This window comes from Coregonus lavaretus, assembly GCF_964263955.1.
Source record: "Coregonus lavaretus genome assembly, chromosome: 28".
Classification (NCBI taxonomy): Eukaryota; Metazoa; Chordata; class Actinopteri; order Salmoniformes; family Salmonidae; genus Coregonus; species Coregonus lavaretus.
This window is the reverse complement of record NC_140015.1, coordinates 31,575,080-31,586,607: the sequence shown is the minus strand read 5'-3', so window position 1 is coordinate 31,586,607 and position 11,528 is coordinate 31,575,080. Positions and strand designations below refer to the sequence as shown.

Here is an 11,528-nt window from a genome sequence, read left to right as displayed (position 1 = left end):
CAGTATCATTTATTTTACAGTTCAGTGCATAGTAAACAGTGCCTCACTTGGCTCACTGCTACAATAGAATACCAAACTCAGATCAAACAGCAGTGTCACCTATTGACTGGCGATATCCCGTGTAGCTCAGTTGGTAGAGCATGGCGCTTGCAACGCCAGGGTTGTGGGTTCGTTTCCCACGGGGGGCCAGTATGAAAATGTATGCACTCACTAACTGTAAGTCGCTCTGGATAAGAGCATCTGCTAAATTACTAAAATGTAAAAAAAATTAAACAGCTCTTAGATAACGTAGTAGGCGATCACTTTGGGATCTTATTTTGTATTAATGCTTGTGGTTTGTAGCATTACTCCTTAGACCTGTTAGATTAGTCCAAAACTTGAATGTCAAAAGCAAGCACCCCGTCAAAAGAAAAGCCTAGGTAGAAAGTTACATTTTCGTTTGCATTTGGTAGAGATGCTGAATACCGTGGAATGACCCTGATCTTGCTCCCTTTGGTTGTGCCCTGAACAAACAGGTGTCCATTTTCTGTCCATCCTTCAACACGTTTCAGCAATCGTACAACCTCAGGGGTTGTCCACACCTCACCTCCTAGCCACTTCATTCTTCTTTCACTGAGATTTCCTTTTATGTGCTTTTCAATCAGACCCTTGTGAACAATCTTGTACAGACCCTTTCCCTTTCCAAGAAAGAAGTGGGTCGCTATTCTACTCTTTCTTGGAGGAACATGTTGAATTTTGAGCTCATAAAGTCTCTGAAGTGCATCAATTGCTGACATGAGGACTTGGCTATGAGCTGGATTAGGATTCTCTCTGCTTGGCTCCTCTGGCCAGAGCAGAAGTAAGAGAAGAAAAAGAGCACTAGCTGTTGAAGTGTTTTTTCCCTCTGTGTTAAATCTCATGCTGAGATATTGGAGTTGTTCAGGTAAAAGTAGCTTTGATGAGCCAGGTAAAGCACAAGCAAGAGCTATCTGACAAAAGATGAAGTTGACAAGTTCTGTCTGTTCGAGGTCATTCCTTTTGAGGTTCTCTGGATACATGCCAATTATTGCCTCCAGCTTTTTAGCAGATCTCACTGTCTTCTGATCATAGAGTAAGGAGAGGATGGATGTGATGTTTCCTCCTCCTAGCTTGTAAATGTTCATTTGTCTTTGGAATGAGTTGGCTATTTCAGCTTTAGTGGCCATTTCATCATCAATGTTGTCAGGCATTGGGTTGCCTAGATCAGAAACATTACAAAAAAAGCCAGCATACACAGCACTCGTCCTTGTCAGCCATTTCCTTGGATTGTGAACTTGTTCAGGCTCTCTTGTGTCAAGTTCCTGTTCCTCGTCACTAATGTCTGTCTGAAAGTAACTGAGGTCTTCAGAAATGCACTCAAGAGCATGGTAAATACTCTTTTGCATTCCTTTCAACTGGCTGTGGAAACTCCGCCAGGGTTTTTTAACTGCCTGTGGTATGTATTCAGTCAGCAAGTATTTCATCAGCTCAGAATTTCCACCTTTGGTTGAAAAAACATCAACTGATGATATGAGTTGAAGCAGTCTACATCCAACATCCACCTCCCCATAGTAGGAACTGTTCAAACTGACTGTTTTTTTTAAGGGTTTTTGTTCTGAGGCACGGAATGCAGAAATTCCTTTCAGAGCAGTGTCTATGATTTCAGTAACCTTTTCAGGCAGTAATTCTTGCTTGTCAAGGGTGTCGTGCATGTGATAAAACCACCACTTGTACACCTGTCCTAATGTGTCAAGGACAAATGTATCAAATGGCAGGATTTTTTTTGCCTCTTCAGCCCAATGTAGGGCTTCCTTGAATCTTGTGTTTGTGTAAAGCAGACGTGCAAGCTGCTGGGCAACAAATGGATCTTTTCCTAAAGATGTGTAGGCTGCTTTCAAAAGATCAACAGCTGTTTGAATTCCTCCTGTTTCAGTGCTGACATGTTCAATCAGAGGAGAGAATGAACTGTCTTTAGGATCTCCTCTGCTTTTTTTGTTGCGTCTGATGAAGAGAACTTGGATGAACTTCCAAAATTCATCCTTGCCAAACCTATGGTTCATCAGTACTTTGTCCTGTAGTAGATCCATTGCTATCATGCTTTGAGGCACGGTTGTAGAGAGCTGCTTCAGAATTTCCTTTGCCACCAGTGGATGAATTATCCGTATGGACGAGAGGTATAATGGATTTTCTCCTTTGAAAGGTGAAAGGTGTATGAAAACAAGTCTAGCTTGTTCACTAAGACTGTCCAGAAATGCATGGTAACGGATTTTATCCACGTGCATATCTATGCCAAGGGAAGCCTCACAGTGTGACACAGATATGTAGGAGTCATGAATGTAACAGTTCAACAATGCTACAAATCTCATAAGCCGAGTAATGAGAGATGAATGATCAATATTGTCCAGCAGATTCTTCACAAATCCCTCAATGTAGCTTGGATTAAACTCCTCACTCATCAGTACTAATGTGAGAATGAAGTCATGTTCAAATTTCAGCTTTAGTTTCTTCAGTTTCTTTGAGAAGAGAGTCTTCTCTCCATCTGTCAGTTTGTGTGTCACTGCGACGGTCTGAGACGGCAATGCTCGGCACATCCTCTCTGGATCATGGGCCATTTTGCAAATGAGCAGGATAAAACATAGGACAGAGGCACTTATTTTCTTGGTTGCAATTGCGTTGCCTATTTCCCGCCTAAGGTCATCCAGATAATCTGCATTGCAATCTTCCAACAGCAACAGTACAGGGAGACAGCTGTTTTTGTCTTTTTCTTCATATTCCCGTAGACGCACTGCATGCTCACACACAGTTGTGAATTCCTTTAATTGTTTAACAACTGCACATCGCAATTTTGTCCTCCAACTCCAGAGGATCTGTCGTGCAACTGTACTCCCACCACTGCCAGGATGGTGACATATATTCACAGTCTCAATGGATCTTTTGACTTGACTACAATGTACAATGTTCTCCAGAATTTCATTAGTTTCTTTGTATGCATCTCGCTTGATGACCTCTCCACATAGATTTTTGTCTGCAAGCCACAAGTTCATCCAGTCTATCTTCCCACCTTGATAGAAATACTTCTCAATGGTGCTGATTTTGTCTTGGTCCATTATCTCCACCTTTGTGTTATCACACTGGTCAACACTGACTATGTCCAAAGAATTAATCTCATCCTCTTCAACTGCCTTTAAGAAGCACAATCCTTTGTTGAAGACTGGTAAGCGCCTTGTTGGTTGACTAACTGAAAGCTGAATAGTTTGAACAGTGGCATCAACATGACTCAGTGGCATTTCAACAATACTGATCTCTTTGAGTGCAGCCATGCTACAAGATACCTGGGCAAGGCTAGACCACTTTTTGTAGTTCTCTTTTGACTCTGATATTATAGCCAAATCATCACCACCATTCATTTCTGCATAGAATTCATGGAATGTATCAACAAGAGGCTGTTCGACCTGAGACATGAGCAAGAAAACCACCACAAATGACCCTTTAGGAAGAATTTCATTGCAGATGACGGACACTGCCCTTTTCAGTTGCTTTTTTTTGGTTTTCATCCAGGTTTCTTCATCACAAGGTTTCTCATCTCCACGGTAATCGCTTCGCCCATTGCAGAAAATCCAGCTTGGTCTATCAAAGAGCTTCAAACGGTTTATGAAGTCAGTGGTGCTCACCCCACTATCATTAGCATAGTCATGCAGAAAATGAAGGCTTGCGGCATGGTGCTCTTTATATTTATCACATAGACCCGATGTCTTCGAGTCTGGGTCAAAGTCAAACACACAAAATATATTCATGTGAGTCAAGAAGTTGATGTTCTCAAGATGTTTTTGTTGAAGTTTGTTTGTCACTATGATGTAGAACAGTGAGTCATTCATGTACTTTTTTCCACATGTGAGGAGGATGGAGAGTTTTCTCTTCTGATCCTCTCTACAGTCAGAAGCTGTTTGGTTTTCTGAGAGTTCAGCCTCCTCTCTCTGTTGATCTTTGTCCCTCAGACCTTGAATGAAATGAATTAGGCCATCCTCTGATATGTGGGGTGTGTTAGCCCCTACTCTGTGATAGGGGGCTTTCTCCTCATAGATTACTTTGTTGGCTTTCTCGCTGAACTTTGGAATAGTGACATTGTACAGTTTGTCTTTCACCACTTTTGCCTTGGGGACAACATCATATTCAATGATCCAGGTTGTTTCACTGGCCTCCTTGTCAATTACCTCAATGAACTTTGGGTTCCTTATGCATTTCCTGGCATCAGACTGATGGGTTGATCCTCTGAAGCACTTTTCAATGTAGTCTAATGCATCCACAAAGTCATCTTGGTTTTGAACTGGTATTCCTATGATTTCACCATGTTTGTAGATGCCTTTGACTTTATCCATGACCCCAAAGTGAATTGTGCCATTGGACCGCATATTCATGCATGCACATGAAAATCTGAGCACCTCACTTGCAACTTTGACCTTGAGTTTTTGTGATTCCAATTTGTGGGCATTTTCCAGTGACTTGTATTCATGGCATGGAACAATCATGTTTTCAATTCCAGTCTCTGGTGGAAGTACTGTGTTTTTGACATATCTGAATTCTTTGTCACTGTCATCAAATTTACGAAAGTCACAAAGCGGCAAAGATGCACCGTCTGATTTTGGTTCACCTTCATTCGGTATGGAAACGGGTCTACTTTTTTCACTGGATCTCGCAACTTTGTCTTTAGATTCTTGTGTGAATTCAGCACTAGATTCAACATTTCTGGTACCTCTCTGTGTGCTACTGACTGCTTTTGTTTTTTGTGGTACTGGCTTCAAAAGTTCATCTCGTTTGTGCAGCATTAGTTGGATTTGGCCGCCTTTCATTTCAATTGTATCGCGTAGATACTTTTCCTGTAACTCAATTAGTGCAGGTCCTGTAACCTCCTCTTCGTACAGTTTCAGAATGTACGTCTCTTTCACTCCAATGAATTTTAACCAGGAGCTCACATGGGATTCTGTCCATTCGCCACATGGTAATTCCTTCCACTCTGTAAAAAATAATACTCACCCATGTAAGACTTCATGGTATATCAATATTTGCATCAGGGTTGAGGTGAATTCTATTTTCAATTTAATCAGTTCAGGTAGTGAATTGAAATTAAATTAATACAAATAATAGTCAGAAAATAATTAATATAATTTAAATTCACTTCCTATTGTCTGATTAAAAGATGTACCCCAACCCTGAGCATGGATAGACTAATAACCACTTTTGATTGATTTCCCATCAATAATGATTTTTATCAAATAACTATTCTACATATTGTACATGGGTCATTCTAGAATTGCGGTGGCTTTTGGGAATGAGATTTAGGATTTGTATTTATGTAAATGTGTTTGGGTACATCTTGTTTGGGTACATCTTGTTTGGGTACATCTTGTTTGGGTACATCTTGTTTGGGTGCCATTCTAAGTCAACTAATATGGCAGCTTAATTAGTTTAAAGCTGCAATGTGTACATTTTTGGACGACCACATTCACATAGAAATGTGAGTTCTAGATATATTATTCTCATTGAAAGCAAGTCTAAGAAGTGGTAGATCTATTCTATGTGAGCTATTTCTATGCTTCCCGTTCTTAAGTTTTGTTTTTGTGTCTTTTTCTTTCGGTTTTGTACACCAGCTTCAAACAGCTGAAAATACAATGGTTATGGAAAATAAATGTCATAGTGGTTTAGATGGTACAATAATTCTCTACACAATGACTGCTTGTTTTATCACATAAACTGAAATTAAGCGAACTATTAGAAATTTTAGCAATCAGGAAATGGCAGAGCAGTTTCTGCATATTGCACCTTTAAATCATTTTTACCATTATGATACCATTGTGCCACATGTAGCAGTAGTAACACCAATGATGATTAGACCAATGACACATTTTTGATAATTAAGGCCGTAGATGCTCAAATCTAATGTCATTAACCCTTTAAAAATAGTTTACTTAAGTGATATGATTAATCAGTAACACCAATGACACTTTTTATTTAGACACTAAACTATCCAATGAATGTGTAACTATTTGTCATTTTAAAGTGTTTTTCATGGTTGCAAAGCGAGGGACACAAAAGCCACCGCAATTCAAGAATGACCCACATAGTCATTGCACATATTTATATTTAAACATTAATCAGATGATAATAGCCATTCTTCTCTGATTACATGTCATGACTAGGCTTGAGCACTGTGTGACACATTACATTTTTTATTTTCTTATTCCAATGGCCAATGATTTAAAATGGATGAAACTTTGAGCTAAACATATCTAGACAATCTCTACTTAATGTATAGAATTGATCAGAAACAGAATCCACATTTCACTGATAGCTTTTCATTCAATGTACTGTAAAACTACTCACAGTATAAAAGTATTTGACAGTTTTATGTATCTAACTTACCCATCTTGCAGACACTGCGTCAGTTCATTTCGGCATCTCTGAGAGAGGAAAATAAAAGGAAGGGTTATTCAGGCAAAAGTGAAAAATGAATCGTTGACCTCAATATTTTAATTGAATTGAATTGAATATATTTGTGTAACAGACATATACACTACATGACCAAAAGTATGTGGACACCTGCTTGTCAAACATCTAATTCCAAAATCATGGTTATTAATATGGAGTTGGTCCCCCATTTGCTGCTAAAACAGCCTCCCCTCTTCTGGGTGTTGGAACATTGCTGCGGGGACTTGCTTCCATTCAGCCACAAGAGCATTAGTGAGGTTGGGCGCTGCGGTTGGGCGATTAGGCTTGGCTCGCAGTCGGCGTTCCAATTCATCCCCAAGGGTGTTCGATGGGGTTGAGGTCAGGGCTCTGTGCAGGCCAGTCAAATTCTTCCACACCGATCTCGACAAACCATTTCTGTATGGACCTCGCTTTGTGCACGGGGGCATTGTCATGCTGAAACAGGAAAGGGCCTTCCCCAAACTGTTGCCAAAAGTTGGAAGCACAGAATTGTCTATAATGTCATTGTATGCTGTAGCGTTAAGATTTCCTTTCACTGGAACTAAGGGGTCTAGCCCGAACCATGAAAAACAGCCCCAGACCATCATTCCTCCTCCACCAAACTTTACAGTTGGCACTATGCATTGGGGCAGGTAGCATTCTCCTGGCATCCGCCAAACCCAGATTCGTCCGTCGGACTGCCAGATGGTGAAGCGTGATTCATCACTCCAGAGAACGCATTTCCGCCACTCCAGCCGACGCTTGGCATTGCGCATGGTGATCTTAGGCTTGTGTGTGGCTGCTCGGCCATGGAAACCCATTTGATGAAGCTCCCGACAAACAGTTATTGTGCTGACGTTGCTTCCAGAGGCAGTTTGGAACACGGTAGTGAGTGTTGCAACCGATGACAGATGATTTTTACGCGCTACGCGCTTCAGCGATCCCGTTCTGTGAGCTTGTGTGGCCTACAACTTCACGGCTGAGCCATTGTTGCTCCTAGACGTTTCCACTTCACAATAACAGCACTTACAGTTGCCTGGGGCAGCTCTAGCTTGGCAGAAATGTGACGAACTGACTGGTTGGAAAGGTGGCATCCTACGACGGTGCCACATTGAAAGTCATTGAGCGCTTCAGTAAGGCCATTCTACTGCCAATGTTTGTCTATGGAAATAGCATGGCCGTGTGCCCGATTTTATACACCTGTCAGCAATGGGTGTGGCTGAAATAGCAGAATCCACTAATTTGAAGTGGTGTCCACATACTTTTGTATACATAGTGTACAACAAAATGATCAATGTAGACCCAGAGGATAGCACTTAAACGTTTTAATTAAAACACTTGTTTCCAAAGTGGTCCTCGAGGGTAAAAACACTAACACATATAATGATTAAGCCTTGTCCTTTGGCAAATGACATACAAAGAGATCATTCATATGGGTGTTTACTGTTTATCTACCCTCATAAATGAACTTGACACTCAGTGCACCATTCTTGTCAGCTCTGCCAATCACTTCAACCAGGAACCTCAGAACAGATTGATTTAACTTACTATTTTTATTTGTTTACATTTTCTATGTCTCAACTTTCAGTAGTTGGAGTATATTTACTTCATGTAATTGCATGTGTTTTTATTGATCGTGCAGGGCATTAAAACATTTTAGGGACAATGCTTTAGAGACAACAGATAACATTTCTGGATTCCACAAACAGAAACACTTCAATTCCAGTGCATGGATATTTTCTATGTTGTCTCTCTATGTCTTGTGTCTTTATGTTGTATCCTACCTTTAATTCTGTGCAATCTTAACAAAACATTGTTTACTAAAAATTCATTAAGAAAGCATTCTTAATAGCTGAATAAAGTTAAAAAGTGAGTCATGGCATGGTATTCATTTTATACATAAATTCTAGAGATGAAACAACAATGGTAATGTCAAAGATTCAGATGCCATAGAATAGAAGGTGCAACAGTAGAGATGTGATCATCCTACTATACCCTGAGAAATCATAACATTTTTAATCCACAACTAAACCTACAATCATTGCACTTTGAACAGCCTTTATTCCTGTGATTATTATGACAGTCAATTAGCTTCATACAAAATACAAATGTTCCACAATGTTTAAGTACATTTCATACTGCTCACCTTGAAACTGACGGCTGAAGTGGTATTCACCATATGAAGTGACAACCTGACAGACTGGCTACTTTTCTTTTCTGCACATAGCAACAGGGTGTGTCTTCTGCAAGGGCAGTCAACACAGACATGCACTGGGTCCTAATGCCTCCCTGGCATTTGAATAATGTCCATCCTTTTTTACTTTTAAAGAGTAAGTGTGATGTTATGGGGCTGACAATGTATTGAATAATAATGAACATAACAATCTTATTCTTGGTGCATACACATATTTCACTGTTTGTTACATATTGTCTTAAGTGTTTCTCTCCAATCAGATATGGTACTTAATGAGTTAATCCATTTACAACAGGTAAATGTTACAGAACTGAAACTATGGGGGTTGTGCTGAACAGGAAATCGAAACTTAAGCATGAAAGGAGAAAGAAACTGCAGGAAATAGAACCTGAAAGAAACAACTGGTTCATTCTTCAATTGCAGTAGGCCTACAAGGGGTCTTCAAAATAAGTCCCTTTTCATTAAAGTACAAAAGGTTATTTTAGTAGAAAAATCTGGTGGGAGTAACCAGATGGTTACTGGTGTTACTAAGAGGGTGGGTTGAAGCCCAGGTCTCCTGGGCATCACAATATTGTGTTAGCCTGCTGAGATAGGCATTCGTTTGTGGAGCTAGTCTTCAGGTCGCAGCTATAGACGGCTTACTACCACATTACAATGGCAAACAATGACTCAGGTGCCAACCAGACCTGGGTTCAGATAGTATTTGAAATCTTGGGCATGTGGGGTTTACACTTTTGGGACTATTCCATTGATTAGTCAATGGAGCTCGCCTAGTCTCCCTAGGCAGATGGGTTGCCTCCCATAATGTCAACAAGACTAGAGCTTGCCAGGCAAGCTCAATCAAGCACAGCTATCTCTTGTATTTGAAAGATTCTACACCCGGGGCTGGTGCCACCCCCTGCTGCCATTGTGGCCCTGTGCTGCTCCCTACCTGTTGCTTGAATAGTGTGTAAGGAGTTTTGGTACTGTGACAGTAAAGATACACATTTCAATTTTACAATGGACGAATACAATTTTATTCAAAGGGAGTTTTATTTTGAAAAGTCCTTATGAATAATGTTGAATAAATGTGTTATTAAAGGTTGTTATGCATGATATTGAAACTATCAAAGGCGTTATGACTGGTTTCATAAAGGTGTTATGACTGGTTTCATAAAGGTTTTATGACTGGTTTCATAAAGATGTTATGTATACCTCCTACATGTAATGTGTTGCCCAAATATCAGGCTGGAATTCAATTTTCAGATGAAAGTGATTCCACACTACACTTTCAGAACTGCGTTTGAGCTAGAGTTTTCAGTTTCCTCCCATGTGCTCACAGCCCTTCAACAAATATGGTCCTGTTTCCGCCTGAGTAGTTATTCATGTAAATTGTTGACTGTCTTCTTCCTGTGCTGAGCTCATAGGTGGGAGGACTATACATACACAATGCATAACCGCAGAGCTTCACAGTTTAGTAGCCTATAGGAAACAGTCCTCCTCACATGCTTCAACATTAGGATGATATGCCAGGGCAGTTAAAGTGGATCAATACATAAATAAAGCTGGTATTTGATTTGGATATTCATTCTCACACTGATGATCAGCACTGGTAAGTGGTGAATTTCTGCTGCAGCACTTCCGTTGAGGGGTTTCCTCCGGGACTGAGGTAAAAAAATATGTTTTTTAGGATAAAAGTTGTGCTTGGCTTTGTTGGAAAATATATTGATGTGCATTTATCCATTCAATCATATCATATGCAAATACCAAAAAGTGATCATTAATACACAATGGAGGTAACATTTTATGAGTAACTTGCATCAGTTTTAATCCATTACCCTCACTAACCCACAACTGTCTCTCCAGCCCATCAGGAGGTGATGTACATAAAGGGGGCAGAGGGGCAGTCTGTGGATCTCTCCTGTACACTTGAGCAGACAGGTGGAGCCCCCGTCAGTCTCTACCTGACCCACAGGTGTGTCCGGCCTGAGCGGGAGGTGCTGTTGGCCAAGGACTGGAGTTCTGGGAGGGTGAGGGTTAACCGGATGTACAAAGGTCATCTGAAGGTCACAGGCGGATTGAACTCTGACCTGCTCAACGTGACCATAGCCCACCTACAGCGCACAGACACAGGCCTGTACATCTGTGAGTTTGTCTACACAGCTGACCCCTCTGACCGAACAGTCTCCGGCAGTCTGGAATTCTTCCTGTTTGTTGAAGGGACAGGTATGTCATCATGACTTGGCTATAGCACTGAGAAGGAACTATCAGTGGTCACCAACCGTGGTACTGGAGAGCTACTGAGAGTGCAGGCTTTAAGCCCTGTTCATCCTGCGTGTCCACATTCTTATTGGGGGGAATTCCGACCCGAGTGAAGCGGGAGTAAATGGAACTTAATTCCCTTTTTATGCACTTTTCTCTCTAGGCATTCTGACCTTGAACTTAGGCATGAGAATAGCATGCTATTCACCCCGATTTTCGTTGGGGGTGGAGATCAAAGAAATGAAGGTGTGGCAGAGGTGTGTCTACAGATACGCTGTATTCTGACCTTGATTTAGGGCTCTATTGAATCTGTAAAGCTGAAGCGTTAGAGATTCCGCGATAGAAATGTGAAGGTAATTTCCGATTGAGCCAACATATGCAGCGTTTACCGTGAACGCAGTCTCGAATCTCATTGAATTTCATCACTGACAACTTTAACATTTTTAGCTAATTAGCATCTTTGCAACTACTTACTACTTTTTAGCTACTTTGCAACTACTTAGCATGTTAGCTAACCCTTCCCCTAACCTTAACCCTTTAACCTAACTCCTGTCATTAACCCTAACTTTAACCCCTAGCCTAGCTAACATTAGCCACCTAGCTAAAGTTAGAGTTAGCATCCTAGCCACCTAGC

The 11,528-nt window shown here is 40.8% G+C and overlaps 1 protein-coding gene across 1 annotated transcript; it reads right to left on the bottom strand.

Annotated features, from left to right (window-relative positions):
• Positions 1-365: 365 nt before the first annotated feature.
• Positions 366-6,418, bottom strand: LOC311103228 (sterile alpha motif domain-containing protein 9-like; the record flags this gene model as incomplete). Its single annotated transcript, XM_084144769.1, has 2 exons — positions 366-5,008; positions 6,415-6,418. The coding sequence occupies 2 exons, from the start codon at positions 6,416-6,418 to the stop codon at positions 366-368; spliced, it is 4,647 nt and encodes a 1,548-aa protein (XP_084000895.1).
• Between the last annotated feature and the right edge of the window lie 5,110 nt (positions 6,419-11,528).